A 17205-nucleotide genomic window follows, 5' to 3' on the forward strand; every position below is an offset into this window, starting at 1 on the left:
AGGAGTCTGGCTTGAGAAGTGTGTCGATAACATCCCAGCCTTCACGTTGAATCTTTAGTTTTATTCACATTCCAACGTTGTTTTATTGTGTATTTTCTTTCGTAAGCCTCTTTAAACCCTCTGTAGAATGAGGCAAGATGTAAAACCACGAAGCTTCAGAGATCCTGTATCCAAGTTAACTGTAGTGTGTTACTGATACGGGCACCCACCCGCGGGGGAGGATGCCCTGAGCACGTGTGTTCAAAGGGCCTTCATGGCCGGGCAGCCGTAGGTGGCCGAGTCATTAGGCGTGTCCCCTCAAATCCCATAGACCGGTGCTGACCTATGACTTTGTATTTGAAGGCACACCCCTCACTATCAGTGCAGATACCCGATGCAGGAAATCATTCGCTCCTGGGCTGTTTCCTGTGCCGTGTCGAGAGAGCAGAGACCGTGTCGGATGTTCTTTGTACCCATGCTGTACGGCTGAGCCCACGGCTGACGCAGCGTAAATGCATAGGGCGTGAGGGGCCAGATGAGGATGTTTTTTTTTGTTTTTTTTTTTGTTTTTTTTTTGTTTTTTTTTTGTTTTTTTTTTGTTTTTTTTTTGTGGTACGCGGCCTCTCACTGTTGTGGCCTCTCCCGTTGCGGAGCACAGGCTCTGGACGCGCAGGCTCAGCGGCCACGGCTCACGGGTCCAGCCGCTCCGCGGCATGTGGGATCTTCCCAGACCGGGGCACGAACCCGTGTCCCCTGCATCGGCAGGTGGACTCTCAACCTCTGCGCCACCAGGGAAGCCCGAGGATGTTTTAACTGGGGAGATTATTCAGAAGAATGACATGTAGAATACCAGAATATATGAACAGCATGTTGGACAAATTGTTATTCCTTGTGCATACTTTTAGGAACACAAACTCTTCCCCTCACCAAATGCTGAGTAAGCGCCTGCTTTAATGGATAAACATGGTTTCTGATCAGCATGCCCAGCACTGAAGCCCAATTACTTTTTTTTTTTTTTTTTTTTTTTGCGGTACGTGGGCCTCTCACTGTTGTGGCCTCTCCCATTGTGGAGCACAGGCTCCGGACACACAGGCTCAGTGGCCATGGCTCACGGGCCCAGCCGCTCCGTGGCATGTGGGATCTTCCTGGACCGGGGCACGAACCCGTGCCCCCTGCATCAGCAGGCAGACTCTCAACCACTGTGCCAGCAGGGAAGCCCAATTACTAATTCTTAATGAAGACCGAAATCAGATGACTTCACTGAATTTGTATGTGCCTAAAACATTTTTATTTTTCCTGGCCTTGTTGTGCCCACTCAGGACTATACACTCCGCAGTCCATGCCTGACTGTATAAGACGTCTGAACATTCACCCACTGGAATAAATACCGAGTGTCAGTGAGCTCATTATGCTAAGTCCTGAGGTAATTACTTTCTGCCTTAGTTGGGGACTTATGGCAGCAGAAGCTAAAATTATTCCATCTCGAGACAAACCCTGAGGTGGCTGTTAGAGTTAAATATAATTCATTTGCAGCATGTCTATTATAGTTACATTTAACTAATTTGGGCCTGTTGCTGGCCAGCAGCTGAGGAGGAAGAAGCTTCCGCGTCCCTGAGCTCCGCAGGAAGAAAATCGAGACTCCAGGACGCAGCTTCCAGAACTTGACGGAAGAGCTACTCCCACTCCGTCCCTGCTCTTCCTGTCCCTGGAGCTGGACGCGCTCGTGGCTGAGAGCCTTTGGCGAAGGAGCGATCCCTGCCATGGGTTCACGTGGGGCGGCACAAGGATGGCAGCTCTGCCCAGGGGTTCCGTCCAGTTCTGGTTTGGGTTCAGAGCTTCCCCGGTTGCAGAAAGAACACCCACGTCCAGGGTCACCATGAGACGGTCTTCTCTGCAGGTCGTTAAGCCCCTCCTTTCATGCCCCCCCTCACAATCACAGGGCCAACTTGGGGGTGGTTTCTTCCCAGGCCTTCCAGCCTGGAAGAGGGTGTGCTCTGGAAAACAGTGTAAAAGAAGGGCTTCTTCAAAGAGCCAAACGTGTGTTTACAGCGGATGGTTTGACCGTTTGAGGATGTTCCGTTGGGTGCACGATGTCAGGAGCAAAGCTGGCCCCGCGGGAGGTCCCCTGGCCTGACAGCTCCTCCACCGGTGACGCTGAGGGGACCCTCGGGGCAGAAGCCACTCCAGCGTTGAGCCGGGTACTGGGGCGCCGTCAGCCTGTGTCCAGGAACAAAAGTCAAGAATCACTGTAGTTGGCCAGAGCCCCGCAGACAGGGACTGCGCCAGGAGAGGGGACAGAATTCTGCCCATCGTGAGGAAAGCATTGTCCTGCTTTTCCACAGAAATATCACATGTGTACGCCGGACACACGTGCGCTGTTCTAATGGCAGGAGCAGTTGGAAGAAGTCAGGGAAGTGTGGATGGGTGGACGGTGCGGGGCTCCCGGGGCTATGGCACACCAAGAGGTAGCAACGCTCCTGCAGCGGAGGGACAAGAGGACGCAGACCGCGTCGAGGCCCGTGGGGCCGGACACAGGTCCGCTGAGGCCAGGGCGGTTCCCTTCCCCAAACCCAGGTGCGCAGCCAGCAGGGCAGGCGCGCCCGCCGTGCCCAGCCATCCACCCTGCGCACATCCCGGCCCTGCGGTCCCGGGGACTCGGCCTACAGAGGCCCAGCGTCGGACCCTCAAGCTAGTGTTCTCTCCTCTGCACCACAGGTGCTTCCCTTGGGCCCAGACTCTTCTGAAAACTCCCCTTTTCCATTTTAATCAAACAAATTTTCACCATGGCAGTGGTTTGTGAATTTAATGAGCGAGCTGTGATACAAAAAGTAAACTGTATAGGTTACGTAATTTCAGGGCCAGGTTAACTTTTCCAGAATTTTGTGTCAAAGTGGAGATGTAGTTTAGGCTGTTAAAATTCAGGAAAAAATAATAAAGCCTTTCTGTGTCTCCTTCCTCCCCCTGCTCCCCACCCGCCCCCCACTGCCCCCGGCCTTAAAAATAGCATCTGAAGTCTCATTGTAGCTGAGTCACTGCTTGGTGTGATCAGTGCTAGGCTGCAACTGGACCTGTCAGAATGAGGCCAGAGTGATTCATGATGGAAGCTAAGTTTGGTTGCCACTGACAACAGGTTCCTCTCTGTTCTCTTCCTGGAGTTTGGCGACACCATATTTTGCCTTTGGAGTAGACACACCTCTGCATAGAGTTACTAACGGGATGAGATGGGCCCTCCTGCTATGACACACAGAACTCCCAACCATTTATTAGGGGGAAGTATGTGTAATTAGCATAACTGAAGACCTACGGAGAATATAGCTGTACAGGAAATGTATCTCATCCACCACTGCAGCTTGATACCAACCCAGTCTACCAGCTGAGTGCCCCAGCAGCTTTTGTGAGCCCCAGACCGTGCACCCCACCAAGGAGAGACAAAAGATTGAATAGATGTGGTCCCTACCCTAAAGGAACTTGGGGAGACGTAAACCAGTGAAAACAGCAGCCTGCACTTCCCGTGCCAACTCTAATCACGTGTCTGTTTCCAGCCAGCTGCCTTGAGAGCAGGAGCCACGTCTTGTGCTCACGCACAACGCCTGGCACGTATTGGAGGGGTCGGTGAGTTCATGGAACTGAAGTGAGCTGGCGCTGCAGCACCTGCTTGCCCCCTTCTGCCATCAGGACTCGGTCCCCACACCATTCCTTCCTGCCCTTCCTGGGGCACACGTTTGGGCCAGGCCACCCTGGTGCAAGTATCTGGGGAATGCAGAGGAGATCTATCTGTATCAGCAAGCGTGCAGTTACTATGGCTTTGTTCTCAGAGTGGGACTTGGGCAGTAAGGAACTCTCTACTCCGGGCATTTGTGCAGAATGTGGCTAAACTTACGTCAGCTGGACTTCTGCCAGCTCTTTGGAAGTGAGGGTCAGAGATAAGAAGCACGGGTACTTTGCAAGAAACAAAACTGCTGCACTGCACTGCTGATGATGCTTGTTCCCGATAAACTCGTAGGTATGGGAACCGTAGAGCAGAGCTTCTTACTTAGGGCGCCTTAGGGTATACAGATGTGCACGCAGACATAGGCGTGCCATCATGAGCTCTGTGGACACCTAGATATGTCTGGAGTATGGGATGGATTCTATATATGGATGCGGATGTAGATATCTAGCCTATATAACGTACGTATACATATACGTTCCAGAAGAGTACAAGGATATGCAACAAGATGTTAACTGTGCTTCTCTCTGGATGGTAGGATTATGGCAGCATTTGACTTTTTTTTACTTATTTATTTATTTTCATTTTAAAATCATTTATATGTATTAATCATGTAATTAAGTCAACCAAATACTAAGCAAAATGTTGAATTTAGACTTACCAAGGTTTAGTGGTCCAGCCAAAGATTTAAGGGTATGTTATATTCCAGCACTGACTTGGAAACCATTTGTCCTGAAGATACGTCCTTTTTTGTTGTTGTTGTTAGTTTAAAGATGACTATTTTCAGGCAGTGAATCCTCTTCCAAAAAAAAAAAAGAAGAAGAAGAAGAAGAAAGAAAAGAAAAAAATAGGAAAGCAGAGGTCACAAATCGGAGAAATTGTTCCATGTTGATAGATTTTATTTTCTTTGCTTCTAAAACTAATATTGGTAACAGCCCAAATTTTCCCCATTTGTGGAACCTCCTTAACCTCCTATTAAGGATGTGTTGGATAGAAATATTAAGAGAAAAACCGTTGGTTGGATGTTAGTTCTAATTGGCCAGACCACAGAGGACACTGATGGTTGACCCTTGGAGGGTATGGACACACGCTAAAGTAGTAGACTGCAAGCTGGGAATCTTGTTACCATTCTCATCCTCCACTTACCCAGCAGCCATAGGCAAGGAGTAATGAGTTGACAGTTGCATATTATGGCATGCTGCATTTATAAAACATTTATGTTCATCCAAGTTAGTTTTCTTCACAAGACTTCTGTGGATGCCTCACTTCTTCTTACCTAGGCTCAGATTCTTAACTAGGGGTTAGAGGGCACGATATGTACTTTTTTCTCAAATTGGAATACCTTTAACTTAAATGAGATCGATATCCTTAGGATCTTCTGGGAAAAGTACTATTTTCTCCAGTTTCCAACATTATAAAATACTTCCATATTTGGAACTGTGGCATTTTATACTCAGAGGGATTCTTTAAAAGAGATTGTCTGGTTCAGTTTCTTCATTATTCAAAAGAAAAAGTTGAGACCAGCACAGTCAAAGGGAAATTCCCAAAGCCCCAAGAAGTAGTTGGAAGCAGGGCTACACCCAGGGCCCAGTTCTCCTTTTACTACTTCTAATATGTGCTACTTTTTAACCTAAGATTTCCAACTATTATGGGGAACTAAAGCAGTGTTTTCTAACTTGCAATTTTTAGGGGAAAATAAATGAAAAACACAGTGTCTGGTACAATGTAGGTGGTCAATCAATATTTGATGAAGACGGTGTTTAGTAAACTTGCATATATTGACCCACTGAGTCAATAAAAAACATAGCACATCTGCATATACACACATAGATAGGTAGGTGGATGGATGGGTGGATGGATGGATGGATGGATGGATGAACAGATTGATGACATGTATTAGGTAGCACGTAGCACCAGCATGTGTGCTCTCTGTCTGCACAAGGATTTAGTTATCATGTGTCCCCAGTCTGCATGGCTCTCTTTAAAGGAAGAAGCTCTGGAGGGGAGTGACAGAGAATTTTAGGAGACAGAGAAAATATACTCCTTTTCACTGAAAACCTAGCAGAAGTGCTTTTAGGTGAGAAAGCCATACACACTTGCATGCAGGTATTTTGGTATCAGTGTAGTATTGTCTACAGTAACTCTATGTTTAGTCATAAAATATGTTAGCTGCCTCTCCACAGGTACCAAATGACACCTAAGAGACCTGTTAAATGAGGATAAATCATAGAGCAAGTGTAGGAAGAACATTACCCGGTAATTACACAGTGTAGCTTTGTTTTGGATTCGTGTTTCCAAGTTGCTTCTATTTTACTTTGCAAGAGTAACTTATAAAACCTTAAAAGAAGAGCTATCTTTCAACAAAATAGAGGGAAAAGTTCAGAGGTAAATAAAGTAATGTGGACTAATTCATAAACACCCTACAGAAGGTACATCACTTTCATCGTGTCTTCCGGTGGTTAATGTGTCCAGCGGGAAGGTGAATTTCTCATTTCCTTTCCCATATCACAGATTGTGTCTTCTTCATCACCTTTTCCCCGTATTGGACAGCACCTTGGTCATAATCGTGGCATATGCTACACTGACACTGTGGTGAAATCATTCTTTTCCTCCCACCTAAGGGAAATTTCACTTTTTTATTGAATGAAGGAGGCATTTAAAGTATAAATTAAAATAAAGATAACAACTATTCAGTTTGGTTAGGCTCATACAGAAAAATAATAAAATAACTGTCAAAACAGCCTGACTCAAGTTTGCTACAAAAAAGTTTAATTTAATACACTCCATCTAAGCAGGCAAGAAGATTTGCCTAACACTACTTAAAGGTGTCTGTCAGCTTTGGTTATCAGGGAAACTCACTTGTACGGAGCATTAGATGAACAGAGGGTCTTTGTACGTGTCTGTTATTGATGATTTGTTTTATTTGATTCTTTTTTTCCTCTCCTCCATTCTCATATTAGGTCCTTATACCTTCAATTGGATTTTGCATTCGTTAAATACAAACAACAGCATACATATTAGACTGGATACATATTCAGAAATATGCATTTATATAATCTCCTTTTAAAAAATTTATTTACTTATTTATTTATTTTTGGCTGCTTTGGGTCTTTGTTGCTGCACTCAGGCTTTCTCTAGTTGCGGCGAGCGGGGGCTACTCTTCGTTGCGTTGCGCGGGCTTCTCATTGTGGTGGCTTCTCTTGTTGCGGAGCACGGGCTCTAGGCGTGTGGACTTCAGTTGTGGCTCGTGGGCTCTAGAGCGCAGGCTCAGTAGTTGTGGCTCACGGGCTCTAGAGGGCAGGCTGTTGTGGTGCACGAGCTTTGTGGCTCCGTGGCATGTGGGGGCTTCCCAGACCAGGGATCGAACCCGTGTCCCCTGCACTGGTAGGTGGATTCTTAACCACTGCGCCACCAGGGAAGTCCTAATCTCCCATTTTTAAATCATGAGACTAACAATATATTTTATTGTACATGCCTCTGGTGTCCTAGTCTGGGAACTGCTTAAATTCTCAATAGCATCCTAAGAAGAGTGTCGCAGAGAGCAGAGCTAGCCATGAGGAATTTATAACGTCACATTAAGGTGGTGTGTGAGTCGTGTGCCTTGTAATAATATATGAAATGATTGTAAATACGGTTTTATATAGAAAATGTTCAAAGCAGTTTAAAATTTTTGTATGGAGACATATTTTGAATGTGAAAGTCTTGTTTTGTTTAATCATTTATTAAATTCTCCCAAACTTAATAGACCTGAAGCCTCTGGGCTTTTATTGTATATTAGTAAGATTGATTGTATCAGTCCTAGATATATGCCCCATCTTGCCTTGGTGATCACAACTCCAGGATTCCCTCCCTCACTCTTGCATTGTCCCTTGATATTTGCTGCCTCCTGAAGTCAATACAGACAGACTTGAGCCACCTGGAGTGTTCTCTCAGTATTTACCGAGTACAGAGAAAATTCCATTTGAGAAAACCACAGAGTATGGCCATTCCTGGAACAACCAAGAGATGGTTATTACTATTGGAAAGAATCGTTTTGCCGTGCTTTACTTTAAGGGTGGCCAAAATAGTGGTTTAAAAATCTATCTCAAATTTGGAGGCATTTGTATATTTAAAGTGCTCACATACCTAAGATTGTTCATGATTAGTTTCCTGAGCTGTTATTCTTTTCATTAAAAATATTGGAAATGTATCTTTATAAAACTTTTGTATAAATTTGTGAATCAAAACAAATTCTTTTTCAAGCCATGTGTCCTGCTTTTTTTCTTTAAGTGGGCATGGTGTAACTGCTGAGAATTGAAGCAGACACAGGTAGAAAGGACCAGTCCCTAAGAGAATCGAAAAGCAGGCAGTATCTGTGTTCAGCTTGTCTTCATCCCCTTCTGCTCGCTCCCTTTCCACAAGCTCGCTCTTCCCGCCTGACTCTGCTTTACCCCTTCGCACCTTAATATCGGCTCAGAAGTTGGCAATGAACCAACGTAATACAATTCTGTTGGCCAGACTTCTCTTACAGCGGGGCATCTAGGATGCTCTGTTCCAAACACTTTCTCATCATCAGAGCCGTAACACAAAGACATAGGAGCTGCCTTCAGTAGCCCACCTGCGAGGGAGGAGGTCCTGCAGGTGCTGGGTACATCCCTGCTGGTGACAGTGGCCTTGCCGAGCTGCTCTGGGACATGAACCTGGCTTCCGTGAGTAGGACTGGGAGGACTGGGCACCCACCGCAGGCAGAGCCCAGCGAGGGATTGTTGCCAAAGCCGAATTCTCCTGTCACCTGCGTGCTTGTGCAACTGTGCGTACGTTTCCAGCGCTTCTAGTTTTGCCTTGCACTGGTTTGAAATGATTGTTTGCAGGTCTTATTTCGCCCACCTGATTGTGGAATTCCCAGGGGCGGGATTGTATCTCACGCCTGGCACAAAGCAGGCACGCAGTAAATGGGCGCAGAGTGAGTGAGTGGATCCTTCTGTCAGCCAGTCAGTTAAGCCTGGCAGCAGCGATGAGAGTCTGGATTCTGACGATGACACTGAAGATGGCAGAAATGGATGGACGTGAATTGCAAGGAGGGAACTAAGAGAAGAGTGAGAGAGATCCAGGGAGTCAGCGCCTCCCAGGTAGAGGGAGAGCTCGTGGGCAGAGGCGGAAACGGGGACTCAACCAGCGAAGTGTCGTGAGGGAAGATGACAAATACACCTTCAGACACGTTGAATGAACATTGAGAAACTGTGTCAAAAATCTTTTTCTCAAAGAAAAACCTCCTCTAAAATGCGCCTCCCTTCCAGCCTGTGACATCTCCCCTTAGCGCGCCCGACCTAATTTCCTGGGGTCTGTTTTTAGATAAATCACTTTCTAGCAGGAAAAAAACTCTTTTATAGACCCAGCAGATGTACGTGTTTTATAGAACATTTCCCTCAATTCCTGAAGGTCACTGTCCTCTGTAGACTTGGGGGCTGAGGACGCAGAACATGGAGGCTGGTGCCTCGCGGGGACGCAGGGCCAGCCCCTCGGCCTTGGCGGCACCCCCTTACTTACCATCTGCTATAAAGTCGGTGCCCTGAGCCACGCCTGGCTGTCCTCTGGGTCACGTCGCCCCGCCCCCGCCACCCTTTGTGACACGAGGGCCGCCTTGTCACTTTCCACTGTCTCGGGCATCTGGAGCCTAAACCACGTCTGTTCCCAAATCCCTTAGAAATGCAGAAGATGTACATTGTTGAGGGTGTGTAAGCGAGGGGGAAGCACCGGTGTGTGCTCGCTGGCCTCCGGGAGCCCCACAGAGGGTGTCGCAAATAATCCGTTCCCAGCCCCTCACTCTTTCACGACGCGCACTGAGCCCCCTGATGTCCCAAGGGCATCTCTGAAGCTCCGCCAGACGACAGGATGCCGAGTGCTCCCGAGTCCTCGTCTGTTGTGTCTGCATCCCCGTGAATCAGGCTGTGGTCTTGTCTCGACCCAGAAGCGCCCCCCTCGGATCAGAGGAGTGTCTGACACACGTTGATCTGGGGCTGGAAGAGAAAGCGGGGCTCCAGGAACGTCCTGCCAGAGGCGTGTCCTTAGGAGACGGTCTCTCAGGGTTTTTGCTGATGAAGAGACACCTGTCTGCTGCTGACCTGCTTCTGTTGAAGCCAGAAAACAGGCGACAAAGCAGGCCTTTTACCTCCTGCTGTTTCCTTCTGGGCTATGCTTTTTGAGGGGCGACACCCTCTATCCAGAGAGACCATACCTGCAAGATGTTAAAACTACGACCTCAAAAATGAGTGATCACCGGTCTCAGGAATATAATGATAACCACATGTGCCCTCAGGTCACGAGCCTTCTCCCCCCTTTTTTAGAAAACTCCGAATGCAGTGTAGGCCCTGCTTCCCCGGCGGCCCTGTCGAGTGTCTTTGCAGATTTCGGGGGTGGTTCTGTCCCGCTGTCTCCTCTAGCTCCGAACCCTTGTTTCTGGACCCCCTCCATCACTCCTGCTGTCCTGCCCACACTGCAGGCTGTTGGTTCCCCACATTGACCCCTTTCTGTCCCCCAGGATGCCCTAAACAGCGCAGTCGTGTGCAAAAGGTGGGAAATAATGGAAAGGAATCTAAAACGGAATTTGTGCATCTCAGTTGTGACGGTTTATCAGTGTCACCACCTGAGTCACTCACTGGCCACTCTTGTCTCGTCCCTGGTGTAACACCAGGAAGCAGCGGTCTCTTTAGGAAATCTGCTCTCATATCCTGGCTTCCCGTGAAGGCCTTTCTTCCCAAAATGCCCATCTCTTAGGCCTGAGCCAAGGAAACCCCTGCAAATTGCTTCCTTCGTAGGAGCCCCGCACGATCCTTTTACAGTACTTAACTGTGCAGGGCAGCTTCCCTTCCTCTGCTTCAACGTCCCTGTCTCCAGGGCCTTACTTTTCATAATAAAAAATTTATTCAAGTGTTTTCACAAACTAAAGAGTTACACTCCCTCTAAAGCTAAATTTTGTCCTCTAACCCAGTGTGGAAATAGCTGCGTCCAGGTATGAGTTAATAGCCATTGTTTCTTTCTGCTACATAATGAAAATCTGATTTCAGCAAACGTCACTCCGCGGCCACCATTACAGTGTAGGTCGATGCTGAGGCCTGGGGAGGTCTGTAAAAAAGCTGTGTGGTCAGAGCACGAGTGTGTGCTTGGACATCATGCAGATGTAGCAAAGCTGAATTCAGTCCATGGCCTGGAGTGTTCATGCCCTTCCAACAGGGAGACACTTCCCCAGGAAAACAGGACTGCAGCCCTGATGGGAAGAGTGACCTTGAGTTGGTACAGCCACTATGGAGAGCAGTATGGAGGTTCCTCAGAAAACTAAAAATAGAGCTACCGTATGATCCAGCAATCCCTCTCCTGGGCATATATCCAGACAAAATTATAATTCAAAAAGATACATGCACCCCTGTGTTCAGAGCAGCACTATTCACGATAGCCAAGACATGGAAACAACCTAAATGTCCATCAACAGATGAATGGATAAAGAAGATGTGGCATATATATACAATGGAATATTACTCAACCATAAGAAGAAAATTGAGTTATATGTAGTGAGGTGGATGGACCTAGAGTCTATCATACAGAGTGAAGTAAGTCAGAAAGAGAAAAACAAATACCATATGCTAACACATATATATGGAATCTAAAAAAAAAAAAAAATGGTTCTGAAGAACCGAGGGGCAGGACAGGAATAAAGACGCAGATGTAGAGCATGGACTTGAGGACACGGGGAGGGGGCAGGGTAAGCTGGGACGAAGTGAGAGAGTGACACGGACATATATACACTACCAAATGTAAAATAGATAGCTAGTGGGAAGCAGCCACATAGCACAGGGAGATCAGCTCGGTGCTTTGTGACCACCTAGAGGGGTGGGATAGGGAGGGTGGGAGGGAGGGAGACGCAAGAGGGAAGAGATATGGAAACATATGTATATGTATAACTGATTCACTTTGTTATAAAGCAGAAACTAACACACCATTGTAAAGCAATTATACTCCAATAAAGATGTTTTTAAAAAAAGAAAAAGAACGAAATGATGCCATTTTCAGCAACATGGATGCAACTAGAGATTATCACACTAAGTGAAGCAAGTCAGACAGAGAAAGATAAATACCATATGATATCACTTATATGTGGCATCTAAAACATGGCACAAATGAACTTATCTACGAAACAGAAACAGACTCACAGACATAGAGAACAGACTTGTGGTTGCCCAGGGGGAGGGAGCTGGGGGAGGGATGGACTGGGAGTTTGAGATTAGTAGATGCAAAGTCTTACATACAGAATGGATAAACAACAAGGTCCTACCATATAGCACAGGGAACTATATCCAATCTCCTGGGATAAATCATAATGGAAAAGAATATTAAAAAAGAATATATATATATGTAACTGAGTCACTTTGCTGTGCACCAGAAACTAACAGAATGTTGTAAATCAACGATACTTCAATTAAAAAGAAATAAAATAGTGGTTCCGAGTTCTGCGTCATCCTTACCACCAGCTGGTGCAGGCATCACCCGCATTGTTCATCCCCAGGGTCAGATGGAGGAGGATGCCTGGTAGGCGTCTGCATCAGTGATGGGGGTGGACCCCGGGCACTGTGAAGTGGGGATCATGGTGAACTGGCCTCCCTGTGCTCCCTCACACACCTGAGCTCTGGTTCCCACACACCTGTCCTCTCCTCACTGCCTTCATCACCCCAGGCAGCAGCCATGTAAGATGATTTATCGTTCCCTTTTGAAGATGCTGCTTCGAGAAAATTCAGCTTGTGCTCATACCACCTAATCCCTGACATAGTTAGCATATTGGTATATTTCCTTCTAATCTTGTTTCCATGCATTTCTTTTCTTTTGCAAAGTTGCATCTTAAATGTATATAAATTTTTTTAACTTTCATAAAGTAATATTACGGTGGTGCAAACAATCAGTGAAAAAAATTTCTTGTAACAGAAAAATGGACAGTTCAATAGAAAACAGTTCACTAAGCAGTTTATCTAAACTTATAGCCAGAAAACAAAATTTCAAAGTTCTGTCTCACCAGTAATCAATGAAACGTAATTTAAAATAATGATTTCATTTTTCATCCACAGTTAAAATAAATTTTTAAAAAATGTTGATGTAACCAGCCTGGTGCAGGCTGGATCGAGTGTAGAGCTCCAGGAATGAGTGTGTTTTGCCTTGTGGCTCAACCTTCAGGAGTCTATACCCTGATCCAGCGATTCTAATCTGTGCCAAGGGATTTAGCTGAGCAGCGTTCAAAGGCTTCTGTACTATTACGTACAAGGGTGAGAATTTGGGAACAACCTAAATGTTATCCATCGAGAAACAAATAAATTATGTTTTACTTATCCCAACCGTGAACTATTTGGCACATATTTAAAACATTTTAAAGAATCGTTATGGACATCGGTGACAAGGTTCACAAGCTAGCAGTAGGTTAGAGGGAAGGGGGAGGGTGTGTGATCTGAGTGTTATTGTATGAACGTGGGCAGAAGTGTCCACAGGGGATGGCGGGCAAATACAGCTGCACCCACGTTATCCTGGGCTTGCAGGACCACCGGCGATTTTTACTTCTGTACATTTTCCCATATTTCCCAGATTATCTTCAGTGAATACGTGTTTCACTTGTATACAGGAGAGAAAAAGTTACCTAAAGAGGAAAAAGAAGAAAACTGCCCTCCTTTACAGCATCTTATTAAGCGTTTTAACAATGCAAGATGGGAAAATCCCAGGACATATGGCACGTGCTTCCCCTCTGACAATGGATGATCCATCTGCTAAGAAACTGCTGACTGTTTTCTCAAGAGATCAAAGAAAGAAAGCAGGCCCTGGCCGGCGCCTTTATTAAAGTCTTCTCAGCTCACTCACAGCTGTCGCTTTGCCTTCTCCTCTGACTACCCTGCCGGTTGGTGCTTTCTCCTGAAGCTGGTTACGTCTGGTCCATGGTTGAAGTCATCGTTTCATAAATAATTTGTGACGTGATTTAAGTTTTCCAAGAACAACCTCCAGGGTGCTCTAGTCAACTAGGCCGATAGTCAGAGCTCAGGCTGCCTGGTGACAGACCGTCACACAGCTTTGCTCTGCCCTGGTCAGTGGGGTTGGGCTCTGCTCAAAGGACAGACCTGATACTACCTTGATTTAGAGAAGACCATACACCTTGATGGAATATTACAGTTGTTAGACATCAAAGACTAGGCTGCAACATCAAAAAATGTTATGAAAGACAGAAAACAAATCAATACCTGTTTATGGTTACAACAATGTAAAACTACATACTCCTATTGAAAGGAAATGGGGAGGCATGGAAAAATGAAAATGATTAATTTGATGGCAGGTGATAGGTTTGTTTGTTTTTTTTTAATTCTGCAGTGAACATTTATTGAGCTCTCACCACATGCCAGACACTGTGCTGGGCCCATGTATTTATTTATTTTTGGAAGGTAGTTGTATAACATGTGAAATCCTAGAGAAATATAAGGTAGGGGTGGTGGAATTCCTCTTCGAAGGTGTTACTCTGGGCAGTGTTGACTGTATCTAGAGGAGACCCCTCCATTCTTTCCCAGACGGGACCCACGTGACACTCACTCTGCTGGGCTCTTACCTGTCTGTTTAGAGCCAGGTGTGGTTTCTCCCGTTGCAATGCATGTTTCTCTCTCCCACGTGCCCTCAATAGATGCTGGGTCCTGCTGTGTGCTGGGTTCCTCCAGGTGTGGACAGTACACAGGGGCCAAGACTATAAGGCTGTGTCCTCATGGGGCTTCCAGGCTGTTGGGAAGGACAGACACTAACTACCTAAACAGGTTCATTAGCAGTGTGATTTCAAGCGGCGATACATGCAGTAAAGTAGAGCTCCTGAGATGGAGAGGAAGTGGGAAGACCCGCTGAGAAAGCGGGGAAGGGAAGGGACAACCATGAAAGTGTAGGGGAGGTGAGGGACGAGACTGTGCAAAGACACTGAGGCAGGACCAAGTCTGGTATGTTTGTGAGACGAATGGGTTCGGGGCAGTGTGCGATGGCCGGGAAATGTCGGGCCGTGGGGGACCATTCTAAGTGTGAGGGCAAGCCTGCGGAGCAAGCAGATTTACCACTTCTCTGTAGAGAAGAGGAGGAGAGTCAGGGCCCACTAGAGGCCCTGATGAAAGGTGAGGGTCACTGGCCTGGGAGGGTGGGCACAGGCATGGGTCAGGGTCCATTCTGAAGGCAGAGCACACCGGCCGTGCTGATGATGGCTGTGAGGAAACGCCGGGAGCCAGGGGTAGTTCCGGGCGTGGGCTGAGTCACCAGGTGCAGGTGAGGCTGTTTTCTGAGGGGCAGAAGGAACAGGTTTTCCTATTTCTTGGTAAAAAGGTGACCTAGATGTGAGCTGCGTGTGCTGGGTCAGGGTGGCAGCTGCTGCCAAAGGGCAGGAAGAGGCTTTCCTGGGACAGTGGGGTGACCTCGGCCTGAGCGCCGGACAGCCGAGTCTAGTCCACAGCTGCTGCAAGGTAGCAGCTTGATCCCAGGCACGTTGTTCTGCTTCCCAGAATCACAGTTTTCTGTACCTCTGCCCGGCCCGCCTTGTAGAGCTTTGTAAACCACTTACAGTTGAATCCAGACACATGATGGTGCCACCACCGTCCCCTGCCCTCCTGTACAGTGAGCTTTCCCATCTAGAATCATGACCTGGAGCGTGTGTGAGAGATGGGTCATCATCAGAGGATCACCCCTGATAGCTGTACCACAAAGCCTGCAAAGCCCGTGGCCTCACTGGGCCCACGCCAGCCCCCGCTGCACACCCATCACGAGCCTCGCTGGGCACGGCTGCTCGGAACCAGTGCCCTACAAGATCCCCTTCGAGAGCAGGACAAGGCATATTCCGATGAATCCCTGGGATCCAGAAATTAAATTTGCATTTTATTCTCGGAGGATTCCTGCCAGCTGAGGTGCTGGTTTGTTTGCATTGCCATGCCCTCCAGGGTTAGCAATGCTGAGCTTTGTTTCCAGAGACCTGTCCATCAGCCTCTCCTGGACTGAACCAACCATAGAAATGAGAAGCCACAACAGGAAGCCAACTTCTCCCCTCCCAGCACTGCTAGTCGGCCGACTTCTTTCCTTTCTCCCTCTCAAATGGCATCTTGAAGAGGCCTGGGACCCATCCCCTAAGGAGACACCTCGTACACTGGAGAGGTAGAATGGAATTTGAAAGGACAATTCAGGGAGCTGATCTACACCATCAGGTGTTTCTCTCTCTAGCAGGAGTCTAACTCTATCATGTCTGTGAAAGGACTCTGTTAAGAGAGTGTTCCTTGGACTCATGGTCCTCGATTCCAACTTCCAGTCATTCAGATTGCCAGTTCACCAGCCAGTGAGGGGAAAATGTGTGTCTTTCCTTATAGCAATTAAATTAAGTGGAGCCAGAGATTCATTTTCTTTTATAATTTTTCTTCTTGAAGAAACTCAGAATCCATCACCCAGAACCCTGTGGGATTCAGGGAGGCTCATGACCCTGAGAAGATGCTCACCCAGCAGACGTGCATGTACGGAGGCATAGCCAGCAAGGAGGCAGGGGACCCACCCCAAAGGCAGCTGAAAGCACAGGGGAAGTGGTCCTGTTGTTTGGGGATAAAACCAATCAATAGTTTCTTCATGTCTGCCAGTTCAGGGAAAGAATCTTTTTTCCTCATATATATAATTGCTTTTGCACAAAGGATTCATTGTTCCTGAGCCAGGTAAGGGAGCTGAGATCTCCTGCTCAGTTTCCTGCACACTCCTCCCTCTCTGTTCCTCAGACCAGAGTATCGAGCCAATTTGGGCCATAGATTCAGTGGCTGTCTTCACACCGTCCTGTCTGACCCTTCCATACTGCCAGATTGTAACCGCGCAGGTCAACAGGCCTCTTGGCGACATCCTGCAAGTCGCTGTTGTGATGGGGCAGCTTTAATCTCAGGTAGCTGACCTCAATGTGTGAGCAACGTGTAAAGAAAGACATTTCCAGGAGCCCATCAGACTGCTCGACAGATAATAGGAAAACTTAGTCTGAGGACCAGGTTTAGACTCTCTGGACTGGGGAGCTCATTTTAGACTCGCCCTGCAGTAAAAAAGTGTCTGAGGTTCCCGCCGCAGGGACTGGACAGGAGGCCACACCGTCACCTGGACTGGCCTCAACAAGCTGCCCCCAAGACCAGAGCAAGGTCATGTCCAAAGGCTTCCCGGAAGAGGCTCGTAGCGGGGTCTGTTACTTTTCAAGTCTAGTTGCCTTGGCGATATTTTCCTGGGTTTTGGGTGAGAACATCTTCTTACCATAGCCAGAAGAAAGGGCACTGTGATTTATAAGGGGTATTACTTAGATGGGAGAGTCTTAGAATACGGCCTCCACAATGTGACTAAGTAGACAGGCCCCTTTCTGCTGCCTTAGGATTCGCATGTAAAATGGTGAAATGACCCTGGGGGCTGACTTGATAGGGCCCGGGAGCAGCCCGAGGAGGGCAGGTGGGTGAGGAGGTGCTTGGGCCACCATGGGCCCTCAGGATGAGTCTGTA

The 17205-nt window shown here is 47.3% G+C and overlaps 1 protein-coding gene across 5 annotated transcripts in view; it reads left to right on the forward strand.

The window, feature by feature from the left end:
- FARS2 (phenylalanyl-tRNA synthetase 2, mitochondrial) overlaps positions 1 to 17205 on the forward strand; it is a 375868-nt gene that overhangs the window by 274983 nt on the left and 83680 nt on the right. Inside the window, exon 7 of one of the 5 annotated variants that reach the window (XM_060109827.1) lies at positions 13323 to 13400. The exons of the other annotated variants lie outside the window; for them this stretch is intronic. Within the exon in view, the coding sequence (XP_059965810.1) occupies positions 13323 to 13341 (19 nt within the window). The 3' untranslated portion in view covers positions 13342 to 13400. Of the gene's footprint in view, positions 1 to 13322; positions 13401 to 17205 lie in introns of those variants that run through there. 5 annotated transcript variants of the gene reach the window in all.

The sequence above is a fragment of the Mesoplodon densirostris genome, chromosome 10 (assembly GCF_025265405.1).
Source record: "Mesoplodon densirostris isolate mMesDen1 chromosome 10, mMesDen1 primary haplotype, whole genome shotgun sequence".
NCBI classification, from domain to species: domain Eukaryota; kingdom Metazoa; phylum Chordata; class Mammalia; order Artiodactyla; family Ziphiidae; genus Mesoplodon; species Mesoplodon densirostris.